Source organism: Oreochromis aureus, linkage group 13 (assembly GCF_013358895.1).
Source record: "Oreochromis aureus strain Israel breed Guangdong linkage group 13, ZZ_aureus, whole genome shotgun sequence".
In the NCBI taxonomy this organism is placed as follows: Eukaryota; Metazoa; Chordata; class Actinopteri; order Cichliformes; family Cichlidae; genus Oreochromis; species Oreochromis aureus.
The window spans coordinates 3,697,259-3,712,442 of NC_052954.1; the positions used below are offsets into that span (position 1 = coordinate 3,697,259).

Below are 15,184 nucleotides of genomic sequence, written 5' to 3' on the forward strand. Positions count from 1 at the left end.
CAGAAACTGGCAGTAGGACTGGGAGTTGAGCTTGACTCCATCCTCAACCCGAAAAGGCCCCACAAGCTCATCTTTGATGATACCAGCCCAAACCAGTACTCCACCTCCACCTTGCTGGCGCCTGAGTCGGACTGGAGCTCTCTGCCCTTTACCAATCCGCCACGGGCCCATCCATCTGGCCCATCAAGACTCACTCTCATTTCATCAGTCCATAAAACCTTAGAAAAATCAGTCTTGAGATATTTCTTGGCCCAGTCTTGACGTTTCAGCTTGTGTGTCTTGTTCAGTGGTGGTCGCCTTTTCAGCCTTTCTTACCTTGGCCATGTCTCTGAGTATTGCACACCTTGTGCTTTTGGGCACTCAGTGATGTTGCAGCTCTGAAATATGGCCAAACTGGTGGCAAGTGGCATGTTGGCAGCTGCACGCTTGACTTTTCTCAGTTCATGGGCAGTTATTTTGCGCCTTGGTTTTTCCACACGCTTCTTGCGACCCTGTTGACTATTTTGAATGAAACGCTTGATTGATTGTTCGATGATCACGCTTCAGAAGCTTTGCAATTTTAAGACTGCTGCATCCCTCTGCAAGATATCTCACTATTTTTGACTTTTCTGAGCCTGTCAAGTCCTTCTTTTGACCCATTTTGCCAAAGGAAAGGAAGTTGCCTAATAATTATGCACACCTGATATAGGGTATTGATGTCATTAGACCACACCCCTTCTCATTACAGAGATGCACATCACCTAATATGCTTAATTGGTAGTAGGCTTTTGAGCCTATACAGCTTGGAGTAAGACAACATGCATGGAGAGGATGATGTGGACAAAATACTCATTTGCCTAATAATTCTCCACTCCCTTTACAAATACAGGCCATTTACCATTTACCATTACTACATATCACCATGCTTTTGAATCAACTTTTGGGGTTCCTCTAGTAGAGCATTTATAAGTGTTTTATACAACTGCTTCATTCACAGATTCACATGATCACTTTTTTCCTATGCCCAAGTGCTTTCTATCCAACATAAAAGTCCTTTGAGTGCTCAGAGTAGAAAAGCACTATATAAAGAACCAGTCCATTTACCATTCACATACATTCATAATCCGGTGGAGTAAAAACCTAAGGGTTTAGTAACTCCCCAAGCAGTACCTTGCCAAAGGATACGTTTGCATGCAGCAGCCACGATCAAACAACAAAACATCCAGCTGGTAGATGACCTGCTCGACCTCCTGAGCACAGCCACCCAAAAGGTTTTACATTTCAGTCTTAGAAGGGACCTATTAGCATACCTTGAAAACTAATCAAATCAAATCAAATCAAATCACTTTTATTGTCACGTCACATGTGCAGGTACACTGGTACAGTACATGCGAGTGAAATTCTTGTGTGCGAGCTTCACAAGCAACAGAGTTGTGAGGCAGGGAACAATTTTAAGTATCATTTTCACCTTCAGTGACCCAAAATTAGCAAAGTCTGACTGTATTTATTTCGGTAGCATTTTGGTTATGGACCAATGTTAAGTCTAAATGAATGTTTAATGTCTCTTATCCAGGGTAATGTAACCATTGCTCATGGGATAACCATGGCCAGAAGACTGAAAGGGAAGTGTATTTTTGGACTTAAGTATCAACTCCCAAGTTCTATGTTGGTGGTAAATGTAATTTCTGCCATTTAATTTATCACTACTGCTGATACTACCTTTACTGAGCACACATCTCTGAGAATAAACTTACTTCTGAAATTAAGAGAAGTATTACTACGCTTCACATTCACTGAACAAAGAATTGTAAACAAGATAGTTACAAGATAGTTACAGTAAGATAAATATACAATAGGAATCAGACAGTAAACTAACACTGACAATACAGTGTTCAGTGGAATATGCTGTAATTTATGTTTGCTGTGCTGCAAACTTGTTACAACATATTTACTTCAAGATGGTGTTCAAAATTCAAAGAGAGACCAAAGGAGGAATGCTCCAATGGGAAGCTTAACCGAAGCAGTTGCCTTGCCCTGTTTAACACAGTGCAAGTTTGTACAGGACAGTGAAGTACACACTTGCGAGCTGTGAGGCAAGACAATATTATTGAGGCTTCAAAACATTATTTGACAATAATTTAGTGTGAAACTTCTATGGTCTCACATATTTAGAGCATGCAAAAACAGAATTTGATTCTCCTATTACAATTTGCAAACCCTTATTTTGCATTCTCATTCAAGTCAAGAGCAGAAAAGACATTTTCCATCAGTTACAATGCAAGTGTAACCTGATGGCAGGAACTTCTACATGTACTGGTACATACAATGACCAGTCAAGTCTTTATGTGGTTGTTGTTGTTGTAATGAGAAATTTTCTGTCTTGAAACATACCAGAAACCCGGTCCAAGACTTCAGCCAATGTGGTGGAAATTGGTAGATGAAGGGTGCGGTACTTGTGGCCTGCTCCATACATGGGATGCTGGATCATGTGGCTGGTCGCATTGATCCGTCCTTTGTATAACTAAGAAGGAGGAAAAGTAAAAAAGAAAACAACACATTCAGGTTAGCTGCAGAAACTAAACATAAAGAGTATATTGTCAAGGTTATTATCGTTAACGAAAACTAGAAGTGAAAAAACATTTTCGTTAACGGAAATAAAAATAAAAACAAAAAAAGGAAAACTAACTAAAACTGTAATGAGTGTTCACAAAACTAACTAAAATTAACTGAATTTATTGCAAAAATGTGTTTAGTTTTCGTTGATGTGTGCGTGTCATACAATAGTCAAGGGTGAAAAAGAAGTTTAGTTTCCAGGTTTTTTTCTTGCTGTGTCTCATTATGCCAGCAGGTGGCAGTACGTTAGTCGAGTCGTCTGTGTTGCTGCTCCGTCCACGCGCAGAATCATGTCAGGAAAAGTCTGGAGAAAGCACCAGCTTCCAATTTGGGATTACTTTGAATATGACTGTGTTTTGGATAAAGCAAGTGTCTTGTAGTGGAAAGAGACAAATTATGAGGGACATTTCTAAAAGGAAAAAAATCCCACAAACCTTAAAGTGCACTTGAAAAGCTCACACAAGAAGGCTAAGCTAGCTTACCTGGAGAAGGTAAGGGAGCACATTCAACCCTCATCCCCAGAAACAGAAGCTAACACCAGGCAAGGCAGCGTGATGCATCCCGAGACAACAGGACGGGGATATCTACATAACTGTGTGAGTCAATTGCCTTAACACCCGGTGCTGCAAGAGTTAATAGTCTCATTGGGGCCAAGATATACATTTTATAGTTGCCTGGTATCAATGGTTGTTCATCTGCCTTTATTTATTTATTTAAAGAACCCATAGGTGGGAATGTGAGTTGTCTCTGCGTGTTAGCCCTGCGACAGACAGGCGACCTGTCCAGGGTGCAGGGTATGGTAGCTGGAATAGCAACATACCCAAGGATAAGCAGAAGAGAATGACTGATATGATGAAACTGGGATTTTGTTACACTTTATTGCAAACACAACTAAAACTATAACTGAAACTAATCAAAACTAAACTGAAACTAAGGATTTTCCAAAAAATAAAAACTAAACTAAACTAGCAAACAATTGGTAAAAACTAATTAAAACTAATATAAAATTGAAAATCTGAAGTCAAAACGAAATAAAAATAAAAACTAATGAAAATTGCAAAACTATTAAAACCCTGTATATTGTACTTGCTGTCAGTATGGGACTATTTAGCTGTTTTCTGGTCTACAGCCAAATAGTCCATTGCTCTGTAACATACAAAGCACTGTGTGTTCTGACATCTTTCTATCATGGCCACCTTGAAGGTTTTCTTAATTTTGTAGTTTTTGGGATTTCACAGCATGGCACAGGGTTTACTGCTCATGTGCATCACTGAAACAGCTGCCCGAGTCTGAGCTTCTTTTGTTAAGTAGTTGTCGCAATTTGGCCCTAAACAAAGTTGCCGAGAGCTTTATGCCTTTTTCAAATCACATCACCTTTAGTACTTGGAATCCATAAATGTTTGCACTAAATTTAATCAATTATTGAGATATTTCAGCTAGAGCCGAAGTGAGACAATGAGATTCCAAAGATAAAAAAACGACTTGCTTTGGGTAATTAACCAATTTCTCCATACAATGCTTACAGGCACTCTGGCACAGATACTCTCCAAAGCTTTTGTAACAGCCAGCAACTGAGCAGTAGAAAATAAAAACCATTAGGATGTTACTGAGAGCACATAATACCAGGCATGAATCAGTGTGAAGGGACCATTGTGATACAGAGAAAAAACATATGCTTCATACTGCTGCACTGCCACCTTAAGCTCACAACTAAGTACTACATCAGGCATTTGCTGTATGTCACATCATCATTTCAAAGTCTTTAATGAAATACCATTTATTTAAGAAAAAGCACAATACTTTGTGTAAAACCTCTGAACAACGCTGTTGACCATATAATTGAGTTACCCACCGGACAGGGAGACTGTAGGAAGACTGTGACCTTCTCATCCTCCAGCATGAGCTGCAGAAACAGTCTTCGAATGAAGCCTGAGATGTTTCCAGAGGCGGGTACATTGCCTCGCTGAGGTGCTGATTGGAAGAGTTCACAGAGAACCTGCAGCCAAGGACAGAAGTCTTAAAAACCAAGACAGAAACCAATGAATATCTACATTTGAATTCCAATTTCTAAATAAATTAGCTTACGAACTAGCAATCATTAAATAACAAGTTTGCCTAATTATGTGTGCAAATCTACATCTAACAAGTTAAAAGAAAAACATTATTATTTTTTTTTAATCTATAACATCTAGTAAGAGGACCTGTGCCATAAGCCGCTGGTTGTTAGGGTGGCAGGAGATACACTGGAGAAAGAAGGCCACAGTGGCATTCTCCAGTGCTGTCCTCTGCTGGGTGGTGAGCCCTCCTGTCTGCCCTGAGGAGGCCAAGGAAAAGCGTGACCCTAAAGGCTGAGGTTGGGATGGAGGAGAACCTGCAGCAAATCCAGGCTGACAGCTAGCATTGGCCCCAGCACTGGCACTGGAGTGGCACAGTAGGAACAGCAGCGCTGTCCACAGTGGGTTGACCTCTGGTCCTCCCAGCCAGTCCTTCATGGTGTGACTGTTGCCTACTTCTGTGAGAAACCGGAGCACCGGAGCAGCCAGCTCTGCCGAGAGAGGCGGGCGATTGAGTGAGGATGAGTGAAAGTGGTGATGATGGTGTCGTCTCTCGGCCTGACCAGCGGGCAAAGGCAGGTCTGCACTGGCCAGGAGGCTGAAACAGAACTGAGCCAAGCTGCGAACCAACAGCGAGGGCAAGCCTGAATCCAGCAGCTGCTCTATTGCTCCTGGTGACTGGGAGGCAGCCGCTAGTGTGGTTAGCTGGGACTCTGACAGATTAACGTGTGGCCTGGCATGCTTGGAGTCATCGGTAAGTCCCGCCGCAGTGGTGTTAGCATCATGCTGCTTTTTGCCATCATCAGTCATGGCAAGACGTCGTTGCTGAGCCTGAGAGTGAGTGGCACTGGGTGGCGAGACAATCCCCATCCAGGACATTAGCAAGGAGAAGTAGCTGGGATGGATGTGACACATGGAACACAACAAGCTGTCTACGGCCTTCTTCAGCACAATGTTGCATGGCAGCGACATGGACCAGTTATACAGCAACCTGAAGGGAACAGCAAAGAAAAGAATGGAATCAGTCATAAATCTGCTAAGAAGAATATTGTTTAAACCCACTAATGAACCCAACTACATGCATGTGTAATTAACTACAAGACACTGGACTGACTCAAAGAGCTCTCTGTTAAGCAGTGTAGGCAGGTCGTAGTCAACAGGCAACTCATAGCTGTGCCAGAGGATGGCTGCCACACAGTGGAGGTGGGAGGGCGATGGCATAAGGAGACCATACTCCCTTGATGAAGCAGAGGAAGAGCCAGAAGCATGCCCGGTGTATCCCATCTGACCACTCATCTTATGGGCTGCCACACGGGAAGAGTCATGGACCCACTGCAGAAGAGCCTGGATTCTGGAGGTTTAGAATTCAGAGAGTTGACAAATAAGTCAAATGGCTCAAGTGCTGGGCATGGTAACGTTTTTCTTTTTGTTTTTTTAAACATAAAAAAGGTCCTTAATTACTCAGTAAAAACCACCTTGGGGCATAATTTATATGCAACAAACACAATGAGATGACAGTTAAAAGAAAAAAAAATGACAAGGAGAATGTAAGGACACTTTTTACTATCAGTTTATGAGTCTGTCTGGAATATCACCTTGACGGGAGACTGTTTCTCATCAGTTGATGCACTTTGAGAGAACCTAGAGGGGGAATTTGAGTGGTGACAAAGACGGAGGAGTACCTGTCTTTGGTCCCTGCGTCCTGTGTGGTGCCCAGCTGGTATAGAATGTCTATGGTGGAATCTGAGGAGAGGCCGTTAAGTCGTCCAAACAGCAGGGGACTGTTCAAATCTTTAAAGAAACAGTGATTCTTTTTTTAGCGATATTAAATTATTATCAACATTTTTATTTTTAAACATTTTTCAAAGTCATGCTGCCTGCCAAGAACATGATGCACATGTGTCAGAAAATTCTTCCACAGTCCAAATATTAACAGTTTCACTGGGAAGTGGTTAGATCTGATACACAAAGAGTTTAACATTGCACTGTGTATTGTGTAATGTTTTGTCAAATCCATTGCTTTACGCAACAATTTCCACACTTTACTAAGACCAAGAATCAGAAGTGGTCTGTAATTAATAATCAGACCACTAATAAATATAATTTATTTTGTATTTTTGCCCAAATGTATTTAGATAAAAGCAATATCAGACAAATATTTACAAAAAAAAATCCAAGACAAAACACCAGACAGATAAGATAATAAGATAAGATCACATTTACAGCTATATGTATTGCAAGCACACAGTGCAAAAACAATACAGCACCAGATTCATTAATGCTAGAAAAAACATTTTCTAAATGGTAATGCAAAACAACATCTGAAACTTGAACTTGTTCATCTTTCAAACCACCGCAATCATTTAATATTCTCTCATACTAATAAATGTGGCTATTTTAATGTTTTTTTAATGCTTTTCAAGGAGATATAGTCACATCTCAGCAGTGACTCAGCTGTGAGTGACTCACTGGCAGGGTCGGTGCCAGACGCAGCACAGTTTCTCAGCAGAATGTCGATGAGTTTGAGTCCAATGCGCGTGGACTGCAAGCCGATCTTGACTAGCACAGCCTCAATGTTGGGTGAGTGCATGCCACAGTATGGTGACATGAGCAGCGCGGCGCAGGTCTGCAGCAGGTTGGCAGTGGGTGCTGCAGCACTGGCCATCATGGCTTCCAAGTCGCTGACATGGGTCAGGCAGTGGTGGAGAAGACGCAGCCAACCAATGCTGTACAGGGAGATGGAGAAGTTCACACCAACAGCCAAACACAGACATATACTGCATACAGGATGCATCATGATTACCTGGTTTTGGAGACCTGGTCCTCAGAAGGCAGAAAGGGGTTATTGACTGTTGCAGAGGAGGTGTTACCAAATGCTGTCAGACCCAAGAGTTTGATCTGAGAGAGACCCAGGTTGCTGGCATCACGAGGACGGTGTAACCTCAGACAAACAGCCGAAGCAACCTCTGCTTTCACCAGCTGGATCTTAATGTACGTCAAGCCACTGGTGATGACTGGCGTGGACAGTGGCAACATGTTGACCCCATCAGCACTGATCTCCACTGAGACCGAGGAGGGACAGGCTGGTTGTAAGAGGAAAGAAAGGCAGAAAATGAATGGGGTGAACTCCTGAAGTGAAATGCAGACTACTAAATAAACACCATAATGTCTGCCAGTATTTTTTTTATTAACAGCTCAATGTGAAGGCAAAAGCAGTGTCCTCTTGACTAACATTTTAGTATAGTTTATTTACAGTAGGGAAAATAATGAATTTATCCCAGGCTGAATTTCTACGTTTGCTCACAAAATAGAAATGAACAATAGTTGGTTGTTTCATTTTAATTGAGACAGAATATCAACCAAAATTCCAGAAAACACAAATTACATAAAAGCTATAAATTCATTGGCATATCATTGAGTTGAGTATTCAATCCCAAAGCAAAAAATGGCTTAGTACTTGGTGGAGAAACCCTTGTGGCAAGCACAGCTGTTAGACATTTATTGGTCACCGGGTTTACACAAATCTCAAGAGAGGTCATCGCTCACTCATCTTTAAAGAAATTCCTACTCACTGGCTAAAGAAGCTAGGTGTGGCTGGATATGGAGCTCCTTCAGCAGCACAGCAGCTGGAAGATGGATGGTGAGATCACACCAGGCCTCCTCCGGCAAGAAGATGTAAGACCAGGCTGCGGAGCGGGCCCGTCGGTGTGGAGGGGTGGCCTGGAGGAGGACCTCTGCAGGCTGTGCTGTTGGGCTGCTGGATGTGATAGTGCCTGGGAAGGGACACAGATCATGCAGATGAGAGAAGAGTAGGAATACGATTGTCAAGTTTATTCAGGTATTGTCCTATGAGATGGAATGATGGAATTCAAAATTAGCTGAAAGCACCTAAAGGAGCAAAATTGTGGAGTCCCTCAGCATTGTCCGGCTCCGATGTCATCACTCTGGCTTTGAGGTTTCCATCTGCCGTCTTTCCTGGACCTGTATCTAAGAATTTCATGATAGTGGACACCATGCTGCGTGCCGTGTTCACAATGGCTCTAGTGCTGGTCACCATGTTGTTACAGATCAACTGGACACCTCCTGGTTAAAGACAAAGTTATGCTTTCTTATACATCAAGTACAGCATAAACCATTGACTGCTCTTATGCAATGCACCCATGTTCAATTTCAAGAAAAATTAAATGACTGAAAAATCTGACTGTGATAAATTTTTCAATTCCTTCCACAATCAGTGGAGTGACAAAGGTGTCAGGTGACTCTTTGGGCACTGATCAACAAAAGGAACCTTTTGAGACTTAATCTCCTTGTGGGTTTTAATGTTTATGGAGATATTTTTCCATGACCATTAACACCTAACTGTGCTAAATACTATTCTACTGAACAACATATGGCTCAATGTGCAAACAAAAGCTGGGAAGATGGTACTGCAAGCTAAGAAACATGGATGAGGGAGTAATTTGCACTTCAAATACTTGGTTTACAAAGAAACTCAACAGCAAAACTTTAAAACCCATTCAACTCTTATAGCTTGGGGCTCTCTGATATGAATGAACTATGAGGTCTATAAGGTCTTGGTAGTACTATGGACACGATGCTTTGACAATCAAAGAAATATACAGATATTAGGTGTATACACCCACCCATGTCGTGGAAGGCCTTAAGAGCCTCACTGGTGTCCAACACTCGAAGAATGAACCACAGAAGAGGCTCTGACAGTTGACAGGTGGAGAGCGATCCCTAAAGAATGTGCAATGACAAGACAGAGAAAAATAAAGAAATATATAAATAACTAAATAAATAAATGTGTCAGCACTGCTCTGTATTTGTTTAGATCGTCAAAGGTCAGACCCCAGCAGAATGAAGCTCACCTGTCTGCCCATATAACCACAAGCCATGTAAGTGAGGATGGGCTGTAGCATGACCTGGACTGAGGTGGCTCTCTTGCTCAGAGTGGTAAGGATGGTGAAGAGGCCGTCACCCACTGAGATGGCATCTAGGCCACCGTGGAAGTTCTCATGTTTAGTCAGGTGGAGACCGCTGGCTCCTGCAGAACACAGAGGAAGAATAGTCAGCTCATACTTATAGGCAATGGTTGTCCACATATATTTAAATATTTTTGGTGCTTTGTTAAAGGAACAATTCAGCCACAAGTAGTGCTGGGCGATATGGAAAAAATATTTATCACGATATGAATTATTTTATATCACGATATACCACCTGACCTGTGGTCATCTGGAAAGTATGCAGTCTGTAAACAGCGAGTGGAGAGGGTGCAGTCTTTGTTTTGAGTTACCGTAAAGCATGTCGCAAATCCGGGTGCATGTAAAGCAGTGTCAAAAACACAAGACGGAGTTTCTTTGTGAAAAATATCATTTTTTTATACTTTATTTTCTCTTGCATGAAGTTAAGAGTATGTATAGTGAGAAGACAACACTAACATATTTGCCACAGGCTATTTAACCCTTTAAGACAGTGGTTCCCAAACTTTTTTTGCTGGGCCCCCCTTGTTTAACAAGAAAAATGTTCGAGCCCCCCCACCCCCCCGCGTGCACGCGCGCACGCACACGCACAAACACATCCTTCAACCACGCAAACCCATATTTTGCTCCATTGCGGTTTATTTCAGACCTCAAACATTTATTAAACAATTAAGCAAATACAAATAATCTGCAATAAATTACAGGTAGTAAGAAAATAAACTACCAACTCTTTTACGCTCCGTCCGCACCTACACGGGTATTTTTGAACGCGCAGCTGTTTCGGGCACATGTAAACGGCGTATCGAATCACCGAGAACGGAGATTTTTAAAACTCCTTTTTTGCGTTTACGTGTGGACGAGGAATACAGAGTTAAATCACGCAATGTCAAAGGTATGTGCCTTTTTCACGTCACACTGTGCGCCACGTTATTGTTTACATGAGATGAATTGCAGAATGGCAGATAGAGACAAAATACTGTTAATCTGACTCTGCAGGTTTTACACGCTTACATATACAGGCCATTACTGTCCCTGCATTTAGAAAGGCAGAGGCATCACGGTGTAATTATTTTACATGTAGTTGTTTTTTTCCTGTGTAATAATGTTCAACATTGCTATCAATACATTTTTCAAAAAAAACCCTCTACAAAATGGGTTCAAAAACATAAACAACTGTGGGATACTGTTTGTCCGTGATTTGAACAGCCCAGCGCTGCTCCCGATGCAGGGAAAACTAATTCTGCAGGGAGACCTACCTCAGCACTTGTGCAGGTGAAGCCAAAGGGAAGATATGCCTCACCATATTTTCTAGTCTTTGGCTTAGAATGAAGTTGGTTTGGAAACATATTCAGCAATGCTTCATCTCCTGCTTTGCGTTTGTGTGGGCGCCCCGTGCTAGCATTGTCCAAGCGTTGTTTTTGTTTTTTTTCCCCTTTTCATGCCGCGCCCCCCCTGCAATAGCTCTGCGCCCCCCCTAGGGGGCGGGCCCCACACTTTGGGAACCACTGCTTTAAGACCTACCATAGAACCAAGTCCGCCAGAGCTTATCTTTACATTTTACATGCTGTAGTGCCATTTGTGGGAGCATTTCAAGTTGCTATACATCAATACAACCGTTATAGCCCAAATTTTAATAATATGTATGCATTAAGTCCATAGTAACTACATAAATTGCAAAAAAGTGCAATAAACTACAAAAAAAATTGAAAATCGTTTTTTGTTTGTTTTTACATATATTTCTAGTTAGAGAAATTTAAGGGCTTATCCTCAAAACTGTAAATACAAAAAGTTGCACAAAATAGTTTCCAACCACGAGAAATTTATTTTGAGTGTCTTCATAGTTTTATTTTTGAGATACTACAGGAAAAATGAAAATAAATAAATGCAAATTTGCAAAAACACAGCATGTGCATCAAAATAAACTATTTCCAACAGTGTAATTTGACTTCTAAGCATCCCAGAAACGATACAGAAAAGCATAAACTCAAACATGACTTTTAAAAACACCAACATAGGCTTTGAAGCTAGAAAACGACATTTTATGCGAAAATGACGTCACTTCCGGTTTCGGACAGGCATGCGATAGTTCGCACTGAGTTATTCCAACTTAGGAAGTGTTATGAACAGCTGATCAGATCAGCAAAGCGTGTTTCTGGAATATTATGTTTTTGTTGCTGGAAGTGCTTTTTAATTTTTGCAAAGTGGAAGGAAACCGTGACCTAGGACAAGCTAATGGAATAAGATGTAAGTACAACTCCTACGGTTTCATATGCAAAAAAAAAAATATTGCGCTACCTTACGTGGTTCCAAGTTCTACAGGGATTTAAAAATAGTTAGGCAAAACGCAATGTGCCTGCTCCGAACGGTTGTATAGGGTTATTTATATATTTTATGTAATAATTTATAAAATTAGGGTTAGAAACGATAGAAACGATAGAAGACAAATGGCACGATAGACACTTTTCTATCGTCCACACGATATATATCATCATATCGCCCAGCACTAGCCACAAGTGAAATTTTATCAGACGCATTCTTACTCTTACAGTCTTATGGTAGTGCTGCTAATGTTAAACGACTACTGGCATACAATTGTCATTACGTATTTAGTTAGTTATAACTAAAGTGTTCATAAAATCAGCTAACCTCACAAATGTATTTTGTGACCAAGAGGCTGCTTCTGCACAAACCGTGCTTAACATCCTAAACAACACTTGTAATATTTCTATCCCACTGCAGCTTCACTTAGAGTTTGTGGCCAGGTGATGTAAGAACAATGTTTACGGTTAATGTTGCATAATTTTTGGCTCTCTCTCACTTTCCAATAAAATATCAGGCTCTCCGCCTGCTAGAGACTCAACTTTGTTCACTGGGTTTTGTTCAAACCATCTTTGTGCACCATTTGGTGCGTTGTGTACTATTTCGGTGATATGTGTGTTTTTAATTCCAGAAGCAAGGTTTATGACAACGGTGTAAGCCAAACAATCATTAGGCTATAGACCATAAAATCTGAGTGCTGAAATATTTGGCAGATCACATAATTTTTTGTAGAGTTGTCTTACCTATGATCATGGCCATGGCGCTGCTGTTGCACTGGCCCAGTGCAGACAAGATCTGGCTCATTATCTGCTGATTGGCAAGCACCAGATCAGCCACACCTGCAGGAGGGCCCTGATTGGATGCTGATCCACCAGCAACACTTTCTTTGCTGCCACAGACCTTCTCTTCATCAGACACACTGCTATCAGCTGCTCCACTGCCTGATGGTGGCAGCCGCCCGCTGAACTCTCTGTCTCCAGACAAAGGCAGTTGCACCAGCACATTCACCAGCTTGAGAAGATCAAACATTAGCTGGTCACGTGTGGTTTCTCCACAGACTGCCTTTGCGTCTCCTGGCCGGATTATGTTGGCAAACAGACCCCCAAAACAAGCTCTGGCTCCCACTGAGCTGTCTGAGCCACTGCGTGAAACCACTTTATCTGAGCAGGTAATGTAGTGGTGAACCAAGAACGTGATGGACTCAATAACTGAGGTGATAGTGGCCACTGACACCACCTCAAAATTTTGCTCTAGAGTAAACTCAAGCAGCTTCACCTGGGCGTCCAATGGACCCTGGCCTGACTGGAATGGACCCCTGAGAGTTTCAGAACCATTAATTAGAACTACTCATACCATTAAACATTATATTTGCTGTCAAAATTATTGATTATACCTAATGTGCACTAACAACTAAAAAAGCCAAAATGTACCTCTCAGTAGACAAGATGTGCATGAGTTTGAGCAGGAACTCGCTGAACATCTGTGGACATGTGGAGGACAGGTGAACCTGCAGGCGGCTCAGGAACTCGTGCATGGCCTGGGTGGCAGTTGGTCCCACCTGAGAGCTGTGTTGGCTTGTCCCATTGGTGCTGCTGCCAGACAGGAAGCGCACCAAGACATGGATCAGGTTGGGATCAGACACCATCTGCTGAGCTGTGCTTTCCTGAGAGCTCATCCCGTTGTTGGAGACTAGAATTTCAGAAGTTCAGAAGTTCTTTTTTAAACATAATAATAATAATAATAATAATAATAAAAGCAGGTTATGGTAATCTAGATGACTTTGGGGAGTCAGCTGGACTTTAAGTTTATGAATACATTTAATGTCTTATTCAAATGATGGAGAGTCACAGGTATTTAATCCCTAGTGAAGTGTTCCCTTTGACATGGTCCTGAGGGTCACTGACCCACTTTTGATCATGTGAGTTGACACATGAGCCAAGGTGCTTAAAAAAAACAGAAGGGATAGCAAGACTGCATTGCAGGTGGCTGATAGCTGTTATTGTAAGCCACCTACAATGCAATGGTTCAACAATGATCATGTTAAGATGTATGTAACCTACTGCGCAAGTGTCGTGTGGGGGGGCATGGCTACGCGCAGGCGGGAATGAGGGAGTAGAAGATTGGAGGGCTGGCTTTTTCGGTGGTTGTGCAAAGGAAGGCGACCATTTGTGTTGGAGTTCGAATGTCAATTGTGTGATTATTGGACTAACAGTCATTCACAGTGGACAGCCCCAACGGTTGTGGGACTATTAAGCCACCAGGAATAGCTCGACAGGAGGTGGACTGACTAAGCCAGCCACTTCCACACCATCCAGCTCCACATACTGTCCATAGCAGGGCACAGTGACACAGGTAGACAGTTGTTTGAGCTAACTGTGTCATTAAAATCTGGGAATATGGGTAGGCAGTTTTTGACCATTGCTGGCTCTGAGGGAAAACGCCTGTGAAACATCCCGCTTTCTGAGGTGGATGCAGAAAACAGGAAACATGTTGTCGTGGCTGGTACAGCTCATCCTCTGACATACCATGCATAGCCAGGCCGATGCCCAACATGTCATCCTGCTGAGTGGTTAACTCAGACTGAGGTTGGCCAGTGCTCTTGCACAGTTCGTCTCTCACTTGGGAAACTCATCAACATACGTCATGTGGTCATCTAATTGCTGGGGCATCAACCGGCATCAATTGCTTAATCTGATATCTTCTGACTCAGATGAAGCATGTTCCCTAAACTTGGAGAGGAGAGGGTCAATCCATGTTATAGCCATGTTTTCCAGCAGTTTATCCACAAACGTCACCCATCTTTTCAGAACCAAATGTGGGACATGGCAGCAAAGTCACAAGCTATGGGCTCAGCCAATCCACCCTAGTGTGGACAATCCCCAGGATAACAGGGTACACCTTAGCATGCAAAGTGAAACCACACACCTGAGGATAGGGGTGAACAACATTTTTGCTTTGTTTGCTTGGTTTTGATACTCATATCAAAACGTAAAGCAAGAAACAATGCTCAGGAAAACTTCAACATTAGTGCCGCTGAAGGAGCCCACATTCCAACTAGAAATGGACCGATCCGATATTACGTATCGGTCCGATACTGACCTAAATTACTGGATCAGATATCGGCGAGAAATAAAAAATGTAATCCGATCCATTAAATATCAAAAAAGCACCTCACAAAACTTGCAACACGGCGTAACTCAGCTCATAACCGCAGCACGTCGGAGCAGTGCGCTCACG

The 15,184-nt window shown here is 42.2% G+C and overlaps 1 protein-coding gene across 3 annotated transcripts in view; it reads right to left on the reverse strand.

Moving 5' to 3' along the window:
* Window positions 1–15,184, reverse strand: part of birc6 (baculoviral IAP repeat containing 6) — a 172,503-nt gene that overhangs the window by 63,850 nt on the left and 93,469 nt on the right. For all 3 annotated transcript variants that reach the window (XM_039621872.1, XM_039621873.1, XM_039621871.1), the window contains exons 44-56: window positions 13,378–13,636; window positions 12,691–13,262; window positions 9,518–9,693; window positions 9,290–9,386; window positions 8,535–8,729; window positions 8,219–8,419; window positions 7,450–7,729; window positions 7,116–7,372; window positions 6,329–6,437; window positions 5,761–5,997; window positions 4,794–5,637; window positions 4,445–4,588; window positions 2,371–2,500 (exon numbers count right to left, since the gene is read on the reverse strand). In XM_039621872.1, the coding sequence (XP_039477806.1) occupies window positions 2,371–2,500; window positions 4,445–4,588; window positions 4,794–5,637; window positions 5,761–5,997; window positions 6,329–6,437; window positions 7,116–7,372; window positions 7,450–7,729; window positions 8,219–8,419; window positions 8,535–8,729; window positions 9,290–9,386; window positions 9,518–9,693; window positions 12,691–13,262; window positions 13,378–13,636 (3,501 nt within the window). The remainder of the gene's footprint in view (window positions 1–2,370; window positions 2,501–4,444; window positions 4,589–4,793; window positions 5,638–5,760; window positions 5,998–6,328; window positions 6,438–7,115; window positions 7,373–7,449; window positions 7,730–8,218; window positions 8,420–8,534; window positions 8,730–9,289; window positions 9,387–9,517; window positions 9,694–12,690; window positions 13,263–13,377; window positions 13,637–15,184) is intronic.